The 18,997-nt window shown below is 34.6% G+C and overlaps 1 protein-coding gene across 2 annotated transcripts in view; it reads right to left on the reverse strand.

Moving 5' to 3' along the window:
- Nucleotides 1–1,441: 1,441 nt before the first annotated feature.
- Nucleotides 1,442–18,997, reverse strand: part of CDH7 (cadherin 7) — a 133,327-nt gene continuing 115,771 nt past the window's right edge. For both annotated transcript variants that reach the window (XM_050767170.1, XM_050767171.1), the window contains exon 12: nucleotides 1,442–6,146. In XM_050767170.1, the coding sequence (XP_050623127.1) occupies nucleotides 5,653–6,146 (494 nt within the window). In that variant the 3' untranslated portion in view covers nucleotides 1,442–5,652. The remainder of the gene's footprint in view (nucleotides 6,147–18,997) is intronic.

The raw sequence follows: 18,997 nt of genomic DNA on the forward strand, positions 1-18,997 counted from the left end.
AGCTTCTTCATTCATGAGATTAAGATGAACTATTGTAAGATATAAGAAGTGAGTTTGAGTCATCAAGAGTACATTGCATTCAGAATGGTTTTCATGTTAAGCCAGTATCATTGCATTTTAATTTTTTCAAGTGTATAAATTATTAATTACACATATGTCACTGTGACTTTAAAAAGTATTGTATTCTCTAGAACTTCATTTTCTTTATCTACTCTGGATGCCTGGAAGACCACTTAACTTATACTCATTATTGTCTTTTTATTTTCTCTATTCTGGTGTTTTGTGTTCAGCAATGAGGTTGGGATTATCTAAAGGCAGGCCTTTGTCTTCTACTCTGTCATCATCATAAGTAGGAAAGATTTGTTCTTTATTTATAATCCAATTCACATATGGATATCAATTCATATAAATAGTTGAATTAGGTTGGGTTAAACTTCACTCTTTTAAGATCTTATAACTGTATTTGAGTGGCTTCAATTAATTATGACAATTTTCTATTTGAATATTATTTCCCAATTTAGGATACCAAATTGCATGTATTTTTCCTTAATGTATATATCTCCAAACAGAAATTCTCTGTTTACCATATAACAATAATCGACCTTTTTACATAATTCCCATTATTTCCCATAATAAAGCTCTATATTTTTATAGTGTTTTACAGTTTACACAGTCTTTCACTTAATCATTCACAAGCCTCTGAAACAGGATAGTAGTTAACTCAATTTTAATCATGAAGCTATAAAAGTTCAGATAATGAGAATGGCATCGAGGGCACAGCAAAAATGTGGCGAAACTGAGCTTCTGACCTAGATTTTATAACCACAGACCAGAGGTAATTTCTGGTATACCACACTGACACCAATGCCCAGTAACATTTCATAACAAATAATTCACACTCTATATTCTGTGTTAACAATGAGATTAAATCTACACAATAATATGTGACAATTTCTCAAATAATTCAGCTAAATGTTCTTTCCTTAGCTACTGAAATCCTTATCCTAATATAAATTAAATGGTTACAGCAAATAAGATATTTCTCCTTTCATTCAGTACCATATTTTCTAGTCTTATTGCCTAACAGTCACTTGGCAAGTGACAACAATATGCCAGCATTTACCAGGCAGTATGAGACTCTTATTTTTACATTGCTTCAGATACATCTCTCAAGGTTCCCAATCACACACATAAAAACACACACACACGGACACATCCTTTTCAGTTAAATTCTGAGCCAGTAGAAGTTAGCATAATAATGAAAAAGTGTCAGAATGCAACACACACTGCCTGCCTTGATTTGCTTGAAAAGTTTTACCCACAGAATCATACGTTACAGTATCCACCAAATCACAGCCTTAAACATCTCCCATGTTTCTTAAGGTCTGATCCCACTCTTCTGAAATCATTTCAATTATATTTAAAATGCAAATGCTATTATTCCTTTCTTGTTCTTTATTATATCCAGCCAACTAACATGATTGTATTAGCTTTCATTGCCAACTTTCATACACCATCATATATACACACAATATACATTATTCATAATTAAAAATTAACATACACTAACATAAAATAAATTGGTTTATCTATTAGTTGTCATATATATTTCACCTGCCTCCATGCATCGTTGACCAGAAAGAGTTAAAAAATAAGTTGAAGCTTTCATCAACTTTAATTTGATTAGGTCAACTGTAAATAAAACTTTAAATGGTGACTTGGAAAATAATTAGGGTTATTATTAGAACAGTTTGTAAGCGAATATATGTTAAATTGAAAATCTGAAGATTAATATTTACAGCTAGTGCTTTAAAACTTTAACATGTTTAAACTAAATCATTTAGCTTCTTGCAGTGTGTTTAGCTTAGTTTATTTTAAGCTCCTGTAGATTTTATATTTCAATATAAATGCTAACACTATTTGCATTTGCATTTCTTGGGCATGTGGGTCATATCACAAATATCATTCCTACATTGTGTAACTATGCCGTTGACATGAAAATAATTGCCTATGTCTGTCATCCAATGTAGTAAATGTAATTGTGCATCAAGATAAAATAATGTAAAACATCCTCAGAGCGCAGAGTGAAAAGGCAGCTACCATCACTTAACCACTACTACCTCCTGCATGTATCTTGTAGACAACTAATCTCAATTGTAGTCATAAGCGAAACTTCCTGGCAAATCAAGATATTTACCAGATCCCCGATCTGGTGATTGCTTGTAGAAAAATCTACTTATTGCCTGTAAATTACTACCTAATTTTTTCTTGATTTTGTTCCTTTAGTTGACTGATCTAGGAATATTTCTTTGAGAGACTAATTTGTGAATTGAGATTGATAATTTAGGTTTGATCTCCAGAAATCCATTTTCTTAAGATTTGATTTTTATATTTTTATGCTGATTTTAAACAATGCAATGGTGACATTTCAGATTAAGGGCTTGGGTGTATTTCCTTGACATAGACAGTAACAAGTAAAATGCATCTGATTTTTCAATAAATTAAACTGTTCAAAATGGGCATAATTTGGCACACCCTGAGTTTCTATTGATGCTCCTATATGGACAAGCGGAAAATATTTAAATATATTGACTTCCTGAACTATTATCTCTGATTAAAATTTAGCCATTGTTTTCCATAAAGAAGTGAATCCTCTCCCTGTCTACAAGTAGCTCCAAGGATTTCACGTCAGGAAATCACTACCATATGCATTGATATTTAGTAGTAAAATATAGCATAAATTCCTTTCATGTCATTATTTTAAATCATATAAATTCATAACATATTTACAATTATCACATGTCCTTTTATAAAATAATTTAAGCAGTAGAGTGCTGGTAAATGTTTAACAACTTGTTCTCCAGAGAAAAGGGTAGTGTTTGCTAATTACTGTTGTGGTCGAAATAATCCCACCAAGGCTGACATCAACATACCAAAATGATATCACTGTACCTGGAGTTGGGAAGAGATATGCATAATTAGTTCTTGTGAGCTCATTCTAGTTGGTTTCAGTATAATACTGAATTTAAGCAACTTGATAATATATATTTATTTAAATGATTTTTGGAGAATTTTCCAAATAGATTTAATATTAATTTTATCAATCAACTCTTCAATCTCTGTTTTTAAAACAAAGCATATATCTCAAGTATTGTCAGTCATCATATATAGCATTAGTTTTCAGAATAAAAAAGAAAACTAAAATAAGCAACGGCAGAACATTTACTACTCTAACAATTAAGCTTAGACGACTTCATGTAAACACTACCTATTTTAGGAACATTCTTCCAGCCATCTTAAGAAATTTTTTTAAATTAAAAAAAACCACTGAATCAAATTTAATACCGCATTGATATAATCATCTGCACATAAATAGCAATTGGGTATATGCAATAATTTTAAATTATTATTTAAATGTGAACCTTTCTTTTTCCAATCTATCACTGGTAAACATTTGAAAAAATTAATGAGAAAAAACACACATTTTAAAAGCAGAAAAAGAAGGGTGAATGATATGTGTTCCTTTTCTAAAATACATCCACACCTCCGTTTAGTGATATGTGCAACAATCAGCAGTTTTGACAACATAATCCAAATGTACTAAACTATTTCATCTTCTTGCAGACAACAACGGGATTATTACAAACTGTATTCTCAGCACCTTGCTGATTTAACATCTATGTAATTCCTGCACCACATTCTGATTTTATTAAACTGGTCAAATACACTGTTTTTTTTTTCTTAATTTGAAAAACTTGCATGTGTGATTAAAAGTTATGAACAGTATATTTCACTGTTATAATTTTTAAAAATATATATGCATATTAATACAGCAAGAAGCATATCTATATAGTTATAAAACAATGTTTACAAAACTTTATTCAAATTAAAGAACTGTTTGCAGGTAATCAAATTTATTGGATTATCTATTTTTATGAAGCTGAAGGTCACTTTTACATACTTCATTTCTAAAGTTGGGCTGCAAGTTTACAGAATCCGACGTAGTTCTTTGTGTAATCAACATATTAATATTCTAATTTCACTGTCTGCCTTTCAAAAAGCACTTTTAGAACATGATTCTCTATACAGTGTTTACTATCTGTAAATGTATTAGGAACCCAACAATGAATTATTTTCAAAAGAGAAAGGAAGGAAAATAATAAATCCATTGTTACTTGAATATATATGCACATTAGGCTAGTATTAACCTAGGAAAAATAATAGGTAGAAATATCATTTTGGTCATGAAAGTCATACTCGAAGAAGCTCATCTCAGACTTAAACAATATGATGACTTGCAATTGCCTTCCTTCCTTTGACAAATCTAAACCACATAGAAATCATACATTGCTTAGTTAATTCTTGAGGGACATATTTGCATCAGAATTTAAAGATGGATTTTAATCTTTATAACATTATATTGTTTAAGATTTTTAAGAAATCAGTATTTTACTCAATATGTTTGCAACAAGAAAGGCTGGGTTCTTGAAAGTCTTTGGAGCATGTAGAACTCATGACCTTGAAAAATAATTCTTGCATCAAAGAAAATCTCAATTCACTCTGAAGTCTTTCTAAAATACAAATATTTTATTCCAATGTTTTGACATTCTAATGGCTCAGAAGAACAATTTATATGTCCTTGTAGCTGTGCTCCTCCTTGAGATGTGAACTGCAACAGGGCTCAATTGCTTTACTATTATTTCTCCATTTCCATGCTTCATTTCCTTCATGTAGCTCGGGCTGGAGAAAAATCAGCATGTTCTGATGAGTTTAATACTATGAGGCAGTATGATGGACCTGAATTTAGTGGAGATTGGAGCTCCAAAATAAATACAACACCATGTGTCAAATAAAAAAGAAAAGATATTCTCCTGTATGAATCAGAAGAGAGAATAAAAATCAATGAATAGACAGCAACTTTTTTTTTTTTTTTATCATACCTACACAAGCATCTCAAAACTATCACAAACTTTAAAAATTATTTACCTTTTTCTTATTTGGAACACTTCATAATTTATTGGATAAACAATGGTTTATATTGCCTTAAACTAAATTTTACTGGCTTTTGTGGCAGGGTTTTCAGTTAGGAAGGAATTTCTGAGAATTTATATATTGCTAAATAAAATATTTCTGTTAGTCAAGAGCAACATAATTCTGTTGGATTCAATAATATAGTAAGCTCTAAGCATCTCTGTAAATTAAATTTGTCCCAAGTTTTGATATGCAAGAAGTTCCAGGGCTTTTCAATAGCTCATCATGTTCTCTTCCTCTCAATGACAGTACCATGAAGGTATGTACAGGGCATCTTTGACTCACTGACAACACAGGGCACTACTTTCTCATAGAGGTTTGGTGCCTTTGCAGGTAGATGAGAGTTGCTATCTATTCACAAACCACTGAGCATTTCTTTTTATCAAAAAACCTTCAAACGCTCAGAGTCTGTGGTCAGTGCAGTCCCTTAGATAAGTCTAATGAAGATATGCCTCACCAAGGCAGAAACCTAAACAATTAAAAATGGAGAAATATTTACAACCATCTCTCTCCAGCAAGTGGAGTTCTTGTTTTCTGTATGTAGTGGTTTATTTTATTTCATTTCATTTTATTTTTTGCTGTTACTTTTTCTTCAGTACATTTCAAATTAAGGTTCCAAGGCTATGAGTACAAACTCTCTTGGCCAGTCCCATACATGTCCGCGAGTCGTTTAAAGCGAGGTCCCCAGTCACTTAGGTAGTCATAGTTCTGATCAGAGTTTGAGCTGATGGAATCTAAAGAGCTGAGTGACTCAGCCACTGAGCCATTTCCTTCGAAAGCATATGTCTGCAGGGAGTCATAAGGAGGAGCACCAGGATCAACATCGGCTTCTTTTAATCTTTCCCAAATAAATTCCCTAAAGATGACATTATCTGGGATGCTTTTAAAAGCTGGTCGACTCAGGAACTGAATTTCTGGAGTCACATCCCTCCGGGTCTTGGTGTCTCGGATGACGTTGAGGTTTCTCAGTGCAGCCATGTCAAAGGCTTCCGTGTCCTCTTCTCCCCCGCCCTCGTCATCGTATCTCACAATATTTTCTCTGATGTCTCTTTCTTCGTCAAAAATAAGGGGCTCTTTTTTCCGTCTTCTCATGGTGACGATAAGGAGGATCAACACTGAAACAATGAGACAGGAAGAGAGTTTCAGTAAACTCACCCATTGCCCCACGTCATGGTAAAATTAGGCCCAGGAGACTGAGTTATAGGTTTTCTTCCCTTTATAGAGAAATGAATTGGCCACCTATTTCCATGAGGATTCACAGCGGTAGATGTGCTAAAATTGCTAAAATGGCTTTAAAATAGAACACTTTCATACATCAAGGAACCCTTTTTCACACCTGTTCAGAACTGATGTCTTCCTCTTTAACGTAACCTCCAATGTATTTGATAGAAGAAATTGAAGGGCCAGTTCATAATAAACATAATCATTTCAAAGCCAGGAAACACAAAGGGATTTTTTTGAACTCCTTAATTGCTGGAAAGGCAAATTGAAATTCATAAATGTTTTGTGTCTAATTTAACAACTGCAATTTCAGAAAGAAATGGATTATAGCATTCAGTCAGGTTCTTTGAAGAAATGCCTACTCCTTCTCTATGAAAGTCAACTGTTAAATAAAATCCAGCATGTCAGGCCATTTACAAAGATTAAAAGCTTCTCTATAATAAATTGAGTCCCACTTTCATGTATAACATACTGAACTTGGTCTTTATCCATTATACCTACAGACAGAATACAAGCTGTGAGATTTTCAGCAACTGTCCAAGCTAAATTTAAGAAATGAATCACCCCTTTAATGTTAGGAACATTAGGAATTTATCTTCCTATATCAAAACTAATAATTAAATCTTAAAGCAGGAGGTTGCACTGTAAAACAAGTAAGAACAACTACACTGGCTATATGGGGGACTTAAACAAACAACGTATTCTGTGCATATTTCACTAGCATACACAAATAAGGTAAGTGCTCTGGCCTCCGACTGACTGCATGCTCCTTGATTTGGGAATACATTTAATTTCACTGCTACTTCAACTAAACTACAATGAAATAAAAAGGGTATTCTTGAATTTTGGAATTTAAAAATATGTAAAGCAATGAAGTACCTTTATTCGTCTACAAAATACCTTTTAACAATTTATATTGCATCAGCTTAAGATTTTTTTCTGGAAAGTCGGAACAACCCAAAACGTATATTATATGGATTATCGTTTTGGGTACGTTATTGTCATCATATTTTTAAAAGCGGGCATGAAATATTTTTAAAGTATCTTGTAAACTTTTTACTCTGGCATTAGGAACACTTTGGAAAATAAAAATATAAAACCAAAAAGGGTATCAATGTGTTTAACTGCAGTGTACTTAACTGCAGTAACTAGGGGTGAGGTATACTCCGTCCCCCACCTCAGTGTACTTTCAAAAACCAAAAGACTGAGCACTTATCTAATTTTAAATAAAATGAATTCATCTTCAATAAAAATATATGCTTTCTTAAATGTCTGTCAGCTATCTGTGTTAACATCATCAACAGGAATGTGACTGATGAACATACTGTACTGGTGATCTGTGGAAATAGTTGTGAAAACAATTGTGTGTGTGGCACTTTTTCCTTATCTTTCCCACTGGATCCTACTGTACTGCTCTTCTCATAAGCTTTACACTTTAAGGATGACCTACAGTTCAGAAACTGATACATTTCTGAGCTTTTCTGGCCACCTTCTCATGCTGCATTGGCACAGATATGCCTGCTCTCTTTTTGCTCCTGTTTACTTCATTTAGATATTTTAAACCAGCTTTACCAAGAGGGCATATAGGTATTAGGTTGATGCAAAAGTAACTGGTTTTTGCAATTAATAGCAAAAATCGCACTTACTTTTGCACCAACCTAAGTTCAAAAGTTACTGCTTGTATATCTTTCGGTTCCCATAAGTAGTCTGGTATTCACCTTCCTTCCCTGTTAAGCGGATTGTCCTTTCTTGTCTACTTGGAATTAGCACTTTCACCACTCTAATGCCTTGTGGTTGTCAAGGTACACACCAGAATGCTACAACAGGAGCTGCAGCTTTGGTGTCAGAAAGGCCTTGTCCAACCTTCCTACATATTAGCTGCGTGATGTTGGGATAAGTAACTTTCAAACTAACTGAAATTAGCAATATATGATAATAATAGTCCACATCAATCTTCACAGTGTGGACTGAAGAGATAAAGAACATTGGAAATAACATAAGTAGAGTTAGCAGAATCCCAGTTACTTGTCAGTGTGCAACAGAGCAGTTTGTTTCTAAGGTAACAAGCAACATAGAAAGTGTACCATATATGGCTAGGCATATGTACCAAAGATAAATGGGAAATAGGAAAGGCAGTGTCATGAGAAATGAAGATCTGCACACAGGATATATTATTTAACACTCACAACAATTCTCTGGGGTAGGTGTTTTCCCATTTGATGGTTGTCTTAGACACATAAAATAACTGTCTAAATGTAATTAAATGCAGTAGTGAGGGGTGAGGCATACTCCATCTCAGTCTGTCTTCAAAACCCTCATGCTGTTTCTAACACTGTATGTGTAGTACTTTCATAGAAGGTGATTAAAAAACAAAGGCTAAGGGTGACAAGTATGAAACCTCAAAAGGTAATTGCTTGCTCAAGAAAGACAACGATTTTAAAAATACATGGATGAAAAAATAATTATGTTATATTTATATACAATTTTAGTTTCTGAAATTTTTTACATAGTTCCCCCAAAATGAAAGTAACTGCAGTAGAAAGAAAGTAGAACCCAGTAGAACTTGTTAGTGAGAAATCAAATAAAGGAAAGCAAGGAATGAAGAGGGATGTTGAGAGAAAATAGTGATGGGATGCACAGATGGAGGCAGGTAGAAATAAGACATCTTTTACACATATTGAACAGCAAAATTAAGGAGGAGAAAGGTCCAATTGAGAACAAAAGGATGTAAGAAACGAATGAGTATGAGAGTCAGTAAGGGTATAAAGAGGGTAAGAATTACATAATAATTAGATGCTCTTTTAATTTAAATCAATGTCTAAGTAGACAAAAACATTTCAAAATTATCAATTCTTTAATTATAATAAATGTTGTCATAAATATATACCTATATATAGTATATATCAATTATTTCTTATATTTGATTGTAAATGTATTTCATGCTACTGATAAACTTGACTTTTGATTCTCAAATCTTCAAAGTAAAACTCTAAAGTACCTGTGGGTATATCAGCCCTAAGGTACAATACACATCAAGGATATTAATGTCTTATGCAGTTCGCTTTATTTCCCAACTTTGTCCAAGGCAAAGAAAAACATGGTATTTTGGAAGGTCAGATAATTTAACATTTGAATGACCTCGGAAAGTATTAATTTCTAACTATGTAAGTGCATATAAAAAATAGAATTTAATGTTTATATAGAACAAGAATTAACTGTTCTTCATAGACTATGGTGTTAATCACTGTATTAAGAAGAATACTTTGCCTAAATAAGCATAAGATTATATATTTTAAGAGGTTTTATCATTTCTCTTTTCTGTCATATGACCTCTACTTTTGAGTGGAAATAGAAGAAAAGATTTAGTTCTAGCTGAAATCTAGTCATATTTGACACTTAGATTGTTCTGGTTGTTCAGGAATTTACATATCTGTTTAACAAAAATATGTTAACCATTTATGATATGCACTAGGTATTGTAGTGTAATGTTGCACATAGAAGCAGACATGTAACATTTACTCATGGACCTTACAATTCATTGGGACCAATAGATACTGATTCAAATATTAAAATAAATGAACGCAGAAGTGGAATTGTAATAATTGTTCCAAAAGAGGGAAATGTGATCTTAAAAGAAATATACTAGGGGAAATAGATGCAGACAAAAAAGACTTAACTGCTGATAACTGGAGGCTGAGGGTAGGGACGGGAAGGAGATGTGATATGGAGGAACATGCCTGGTACGGTGACGACAGTGAGCAGATATTTGAGGCCAACGTGGCTGGAGGGCAAAGAAAGAGGTGAGGTAAGGGTGGAGCTGTAGGGATGAGTCAGACCCTACAGGCCCAAGAACAAACATATCTTAAGGACTGCATGATATAATCAGATTGTTTCAAAAATAAAAAATAAAAAACATTCTTACTGGACCAAGGAGAGGAAGATAATAAGTTAGAGTGCTATTACAGCAGTAAAAGCACGATGCAGGCCTAAATTTCTGGTTTTGGAATTCAGTCTTACAACATTCAATTCAGCATTTTCTGAGCATCCTAGCAGATAGGAAATAGTGCTACTTGCACTTGGCAAAAGCATATCAAGAGAGGGTTCCTACAAGAAAGCAGTTCCAACACTGTAGACTGTATATTCACAGATAAATATAGTATGAATCTTAGTGCAATTCATTGTAAGAAGATACAGACATGCATAGGTGCAGAGAAATATGCAGAAAAGAGAATTACAAGAAAAAAGTTATATAAAATTACAACACCCTACTGTGAACTATATTACAAATTTTGATGTAATTCTTTATACTCTTTTGAACTAATGTGTTGTTAACTTTATTTTTGTTTTATTTTTAGTTTTTGGAGACAGAGTCTCACTTTGTCACCCAAGCTGAGGTGCAGCGGAAGGATCTTGGCTCACTGCATCCTCGATCTCCTGGGCTCAAGCAATATTCCTGCCTCAGCACCTCCAAGTAGCTGAGACTACAGGCGTGCACCACCACACATGGATATTTTTTGTACAGACAGGGTTTCACCATATTGCCCAGGCTGGTCTCAAACTCCTTGAGCTCAAAAGACTTTTGCCATTTTGCCCAGGCTGGTCTTGAGCTCCTTGAGCTCAAGCGATCCTCCTGCCTTGGCCTCCCAAAGTGTTAGGATTAAAGGTGTAAGCCACCATGCCCAGCCTTTTGTCAGTTTTAAATTAGTTTTAGTTGTCCAGCAATTGGATAGAATCATTCTCTCAAAACCAAGATAAATAAAAGGAAGGGAATATGGAGAAAAATATTGATGTACAAACACACACCATACTACAAATCAGTGGGCACCTTCATTCTCAGCTGTACTGTGATCTTTGGCAGATGTCCATCTGCACAGTAAAGTGGAGCATGATTTCTACTGGACTATCGTCAAGTCCTATGGTCCTAACCAGTCTTCCCACTTGATGATAACCATGGACTTACTGGTCTCTACAATTAAGCATCCCTTCTTTCCAATGAATGTATTCTATTAGGAACTGTCATATCCTCTTAAAGATGGCAGACACTTTAGAAGTCACCTAGATTTTCTGTACAGCAGGGATGCCCAATCTTTTGGCTTCCCTTGCCCACACTGCAAGAAGAATTGTCTTGGGCCACACATAAAATACCCTAAAACTAAGGATAGCTGATGACCTAAAAAAATTGCAAAAATATTTCCTAATATATTAAGAAAGTGTACGAATTTGTATTAGGCCAAATTCAATGCCGTCCTGGGCCACATGTGGCCCGCGGGCCTCAGGTTGAACAAGTTTGCTCCACAGGCATGTGTAGTGTTCAGCTTGTCTTGAGTTCAAAACCTCATTATCATCCTGAGTCCCCTACTCTGGATGTTCTGTGTCTGGAAATGTCAGAATTCTCAATATTCAGTTTTGGCACCCAGAACTAGCAGACTTCTGCCGATGAGATCTGATCATCACAAAATGATACCATTGCTAAATAAGGCTATATATATACACACACCCACACACACATACACATACATATATAGTTATAAATATATATACCCTTTATATATATGCCTATATATGTATATACATATAAAATAAATATATTTAAAATTTTTAATTTGTATGTAATTAGGGAGTAGAAGTGCAGACTTTTTACATGCATTTATTTGCAGTGGTGAAGTCTGTACATTACCCAAATAGTGAACATTGTACTCAACCGGTAGTTTTTCAACCCTTTCTCCCCGCCAACTCTCCCACCTTTTGTAGTTTCCAATGTCTGTTATTCCACCGTGTTATATCCATGTGTACCCATAGTTTAGTTCCCACTTATAAATGACAACATTGAAGAACAGGACAGCTATAATCAATTTAATGATTAGTGTACCTATACGGTATACTTGAAAAATTATCTAATCAAAATAAAAAATCTGCCAGCACAATCTGTATACTATTTCAATAATTTATTTTAAACAATCATCCACATTGACATGCAAGTATAACTTAGCCTTCCAATAACTTTCTATTTTGCATTTGGCTTTCTAAGGCTACTTATATTAAAGAGAAAGTAACTCCACTAATGTATTGTTTTTTTAACATATTTAAAATGTTGAATCTGGTATCCTTTTAAAATCACTCAGTCATGTAAATTACATCCCACTAGGTTTTTACCTAGCCTAAAACTCTGAAAAAAGTTTTTAAAAAACCAAATCACATAAATTTATATTTGTATCTGTTAAATATCACTTTCTTAAGTTTGATCCATTGTTTAGTGGCCACTCCCACAGGTTTAAAGCCTAAATTCCATTTAATTCAATAATATTTTTAATGAGTACTAATTGCTAAGACTGTAAGCCATGTGAAGGGCAGTGACTTTGCTTTCTACAGATTTACCTTAAGCACAAAGAATAATACATGATAGTAAGTATGTGCTCAATAAATATTTGTTAAATGGATTAATAAATTATAGGCAAGGAAATGTGACTAGAACTATGTAGACCTGTTGGACTTGCCATCAACAAGCCCAACATTTTGAATAAAAAATAAACAGTTAAATATTATAGAATGAATTAAATATATAGTAATATAAAATATGCTAGGAAAATTTGTATGGGAAAGGGATTATTTCTGCCCAGGATCCTCAGAGAAAGTCCAACATAATAGATGACATTTGAAATGTGACTTGAGGGATGAGTAAGTCTTTACCAAAAACACCATAATCTATATGGTCTCTTATGAACAATCATCATTTCTAATTAGCCATAAAATAGTCCTTTAAATTTTCATTGTCTACCATAGTTGCCACTAGCTACATGTGGCTATTGAGCACTTGGAATGTGGCTATTCTTCATTGAGATACACTCTAAGTGTAAAATAAACATATGATATTCAAGACTTAAGTTTCTTTTTTAAAAAAAGTAAAATACTGTCTTAATAATCTTCATGGATTACATATTAAAATGATAATAGTTTGGTATAGTGTGTTTGAAATATATTTTTAGCATTTATTTCAATAGTTTCTTTTTACTTTTTCTAATAGAGTTACATGAAAATTTGAAATTACATATGTGTTTCACACTGATGGTTCACAATAACTTTATTTTGGACAACTGATCTAAACAAAAGACTGAAACACCAGAATAATCTAATTGCATATGGTCTTAGAGGTATTCTCATATTTATTGTCCAATGACATATTGAATAATAGGACAGCTATAATCAGTTCAATGATTAGTATACCTATAAGGTATACCTGAAAAATAATCTAATCAAAATAAAAATTCTGTCAGCACAATCTGTATACTATTTCAATAATTTATTTTGAACAATCATCCACATTGACATGCAAGTATAACTTAGCCTTCCAATAACTTTCTATTTTGTAATTCTTCACCATGTATCGATCCTGTTGATTTACATGAAGTTTATTAAAAATCTGTCAGTTTTTTCTACTGGGCACTAATTATGCTTTAGTAATTTTTTTTCTTTTTTGTTTATTTCAAAAATTGTTTAATTCTGTTTTTTAAATTTATTTTTAATTTTTTGAGACATTTTAATTTTTTAAATTAAATTTATTTATTTATTTTAATTTTTCTCACTCTGTCACCCAGGCTGGAGTGATCATGGCTCACTGCAGCCTCAAACTCCTGGGCTCAAGCAATCCTCCTGCCTCAGCTTCCTGGGCAGCCGGGACTTTGGGTGCACGCCACCATGCCTAGCTAATTGTTTTATGTTTTGTAGAGAAAGAGGTCTCGCTTGTTGCTCAGGCTGGTCTCAAACTCTGGCTTCAAGTGATCCTCTGGCCTCGTCCTCCCAAACTGCTGGGATTACAGTCATGAGCCTCTGCTCCCAGCTTCTTTTCCTTTTAATATTGAACTGAGTTTGAATGTTGTTGGCTTCAGATGGATCACAAATAACCATGATGAAGAAACATGGTATCCTCACTCTTTTCAGGGTCAACTTGAAACTCTCTCCACTGCCTCCAGACACACTATTCCATCAGAGCTCAAACAGGGAGGACATTAAGTGGACATGGTTTCCTGAAATTTTCCAACCAACATTTATCTTCATATACCCTCAATATTATTAACTTTTATTTTATGTAAAAGTAGCCTACTCCACATTGCCACTTTCTTACATCCTGATTGCTCTCAAACCAGAGCAATCTGAGTTTTCCCTGCTATTTCCCAGGGACCAAGGCTACCAATGACTGACATTTTGCTAAATGCAATGAGTACTTTGTGACCCTTTTTTTACATGGCATGTGTGTCCTATTTGACACAGAACCTCATGGGAAGTTGTGTGGGCCAGCTCTCTTGAACTTACCCAATAGTAAACAATGCAGCTGCTTGCAGCCAGTTTAAAAGAAAAAAAAATTTTATTTTCTTATTTCAAACTATATATATATTTTTTTGTAGCTGCTCTCTTCTGAGAAGTACTTACAGTAAATATTCCTCAAGTTCCATACTTGGCTTCTTGGCTTTTCACCCCACATTCTTCCTAGGCAAGCCCAGTGAAACCCCGGGTTCAACTGCCTCTTGTATGGCAAGAGCTGATGTCTCTGACATCTAAATCTCTCATTTATCTCTTTGGATAACCAGACCGTATTTTAAAATGACTACTCCTATTTTTGATAATACAAATATATGTACTCGTCAGAATATAATAAATGTTCAAAACGGTAATTATTATCATTGTTATGATTTGTTATGACCACTTCCTTTACTGATAACAACGTTCTGTCCAATGGCTCTCATTCATACACCATTCAAAATCTGTAAGTTTAATCTCATTAACGTTCCTCTGATTTGTTTCCTATCTTGTGTTCTTTTCTCAAGTAAGAGAATACCCAAACCAGAAACTCCAAGTCACCTTTGACTCCAGCTTCTTCATTTCCTCTTTGCTTCAACTCTCCATCACCGCATGCTCCACTCAACCAATTCTTCTTACTCACTGTAACCCATGGAATACGTCTCAAGTCCCGTCCCTCAGTCCATGGCTCCTGCCTATTTAAGGACCTCATCTGTGTTGAATCCCTGTTATTCCATTTCCTGGATGTATGGAGGTAGGTGAGATCTTTTACTTCTTGCCTCAGTTTCCTGCTCTCCAAAATGAAAATCATAGTCTTTACCTCTTTGAAACCACTTCATAGTAACTTTATGAAGATTAGGTGAGTGTCTAATTGTAAAGGGCTTAAGTAGTGTGACCCACATAGGCAATATCTGTTTTTATTCAATAATAGGTCCTACATTGTGGAATTTCTACAATAAATTCATACGATTCAGTTCCAAACTTTTTGGGTCTCGCTAAAATTTGAGTCGTGTAACTCATACACAGATAAAATGTAAACTTTACCATGCTCTCACTTGTGATTTTGATGACCTCCTGTAATGTAGTTAATTTATCTGTTATCTACTCTATTCTAACTGATGGTAGAATAATGAATTATAGAGGATACTGGACCTATTCTTGAAGGGATTAAAATATGTGGATAAGGTTGCAAAATTCACTGTAGAGTACAATAAATAATATTTATGGATTAAAAATATTGTCTCTATATTGGCCTATGACAGGCCCCAATAATATACTGGTTAAGAAGACAGACAGACTTGAAGATCACTACATTGAAAAGCTTTTATATTTGAGCAAAACAAACAAACTTATATAGTTACAAGTTGTGATAAGCACTACAAAAGAAATAAATACTATGATGGACAATAATGGTGCTTAGGACACTCCTCCTGGGGAGATAACACTGAAGCTGAGGCATTAAAGATAATCTAAACTTGACAGGTGAAGGAATGCAGCAAGAATGTATCAGGAGGAGGGTAGCACACTTGAAAATAATGGGAAGAAACGCACTATGGGTCCTCCTACTGGGTGAGAGAAGGATCCGACAGCCTGATACCTTAGAGAGGTAAGCAGGTGGCCGAACATGCTTGCTTTGTGGACCATGATAAACATTTGGATTTCATGCAAGTGCATCTGATGCTTTTGAAATGTTTCAAGCAGAAACGTAAAATAATTTATGTCTTAAAAAGGAAAGTGATAGGAAAAATGCAGGAGTACCAGCACCATCTGGTTGTGATCAGAAAAGGATGTCATCAGAAGTGGCATTTAAGCAAAGATCTGAAGGATGAGTGGAAATCAACCTGTCATTTTGTCTGGATTTATGTGCTACGGAATCTGAGGCTCATGCAGATCCCCAGTAACACAAGGCTAAAATTTTATCTTGCGCTTAGGGATCCACTCTACCACTTTTACTTTTGCAAAGGATAACTAAAGATTCATAATTGATATGATCCAAGTGAGTGATTGAGATATCAATTGTAACATTTAACTGAATTTTAAACTGATAAATAAAATATCTCTGACATCTCTTCTGCAATATTTTGTCTATCTACCTTTAGTCATACATTCTAATTTGTTTTCTTTTTTTTTCTTTTTTCTCTTTTTTTTTTTTTTGAGACGGAGTCTCTCGCTCAGTCGCCCAGGCTGGAGTGCAGTGGCGCGATCTCGGCTCACTGCAAGCTCCGCCTCCCGGGTTCACGCCATTCTCCTGCCTCAGCCTCCCGAGTAGCTGGGACTACAGGCGCCGCCACCTCGCCCGGCTAGTTTTTTGCATTTTTAGTAGAGACGGGGTTTCACCGTGTTAGCCAGGATGGTCTCGATCTCCTAACCTCGTGATCCGCCCGCCTCAGCCTCCCAAAGTGCTGGGATTACAGGCATGAGCCACCGCGCCCGGCCCTAATTTGTTTTCTTAAGCCATTATGTAGTTCCATGGCTATTAACCTGAAAACATCATTTAAATTCTTTTAATTTGTGACACATCCATTTTCCTGAAGAGTTAAAGAGATAGACCAAATCTCAGAAAAAATGTCCTAAAAATATAGAGTCTTGGGAAACAGAAAAAACAGGGTCTAATGGAGATACTCCTATGGGTAACAAAAAAGTCAAATCAATTATTCTTTTCTACAATTGAGTACATTCAAATCATTCATGCTTCATTCATCATGCATGTATGGAATGTTCTGTATGTGTCAGATCAGCATCTGGTTAGCTGATATAAATAATGATAAAATAATGCTCAGTCCTTGCCTCTAAAAGCAGTCTACTGGAAGAGATGGACAAGGAGATAAACCAATGAAACAGACAAGTCAGCCATGTCAGATGCTCAAAGACTACTAGATACAAGCTGTTGTGGGGTCCTTAGGAACAGCACCCAACCTGGACTCAGAGGCCAAAGAAGTGAGCCTTGAATAAAAAAAAAAAAAAAAAAAAAAAAAGTGACCCACTTGTAGATTCTGGGAAGAGGTATTCCAGGCAGAAAGACAAAGCGGAATGAGTCTTAGAAAAAGCAACTGATGCAATTTGACTAAAGTATACCAAGTAAGTAGAGAAAAATAAGGTTGAACTGGATGAGAGCTGTCTGGTCCTGGAGAGTCTGTTATTTTAGTCCATAGACAATGGGGTTTCATGAAAATACAATTTTAAGCTGGGGTGTGTCAAAATCCCATTTACGTTTTAAAAGCTTACTCTGCAATACTGATGGATTGGTTCTGATAGAGAATGGTAGAGTTGCCACAATTCAAGAGGAAAAGAAAGGACCCTGGACAAATATCAGGTGCAACAATAAGAGACAGAAACAAATTGATCCAAGGCCCAACAAACTAAAGTTAACAGTATGTGTGGACTAACTGACCCTGGAGGATGCAAGTGAGAAGAGAGAGGCCTGACTGATTCCACTCAGAAAAACATATAAATGGGGTTCAATAAGAAAAAGAGGCAGACGTGTAGGAAAATTGCTCAGGATTGATGTTTTTATGGAGATTTCAACTCTCCAATAGAACAAGGAAGCTACACTGGTCAACCTGCTGTGATAGATCATATATGCTTAAAGGGGCCAATTCTTTCCAGGTCTCAAGAAAAGGAAAAGTTTAACTAAAAGGGATCTTTTCCCAAAACAGGTATCGCAAAATTCATTTCCTTTAAATGTGTGAGAGAGAATGATTTCACCTTAGTCTCAGTTAATATAGAAAAAAAAATTCCTGAGTACAATGAATGGTTTATGCACAAAGACAATTTGCGTATTAGATTTTGGTTGTACTGGAATATAACCTCAAATTTAACATACACCCTTCTAAATGTGTTTTCTAAAGACTGGAAGGAATTGGAAGATACTCAGAGTTAACCGGATAAATAATAAAGCCACTATGTGAAACACAGCAAAGATACTCTGCACCTAATTTGGCAGTGCCCAGGCTGTAATATCCACAGACCTATTGGCATTTCCTAGAAATGGAGGGTTCTTTCACATGGGGAAACACATATGCAAAAATACCTTATAAAGAACATTTAGGAGGCAGGCTTCCCTGTGTTTGGGTCCTGACTCTGACACTAGTTTGCCCTATAACTTTTTGTGTATTTCCTCTAAGTTGTAGTCTTCTTATATAAAATGTGGGCATAGTAATACTTGCCTAGGAAATTTGTTATGAGCATTAAATTAGATAATGCTTGTAAAGCACTTAGGCTGATGTTTAGCACATAGTACAAGCTTATGAAATGCAATTCATTTTTTATTATACTCATGCTTGTTTGAGAGAGGAACACATCTGCTACCATAAATTAGCCAACTGTAGTCTGCACATTATTATCGCTAGGGCGGCTATGCCAATTATGTTCTATCATTATAGATTATGATGGGGATCAATTTTTTTTACATAGAGCTACCACTTTTTTTTTTCTATGCAATTTAACGTATTAT

Source organism: Macaca thibetana, chromosome 18 (genome assembly GCF_024542745.1).
Source record: "Macaca thibetana thibetana isolate TM-01 chromosome 18, ASM2454274v1, whole genome shotgun sequence".
Taxonomy (NCBI): Eukaryota; Metazoa; Chordata; class Mammalia; order Primates; family Cercopithecidae; genus Macaca; species Macaca thibetana.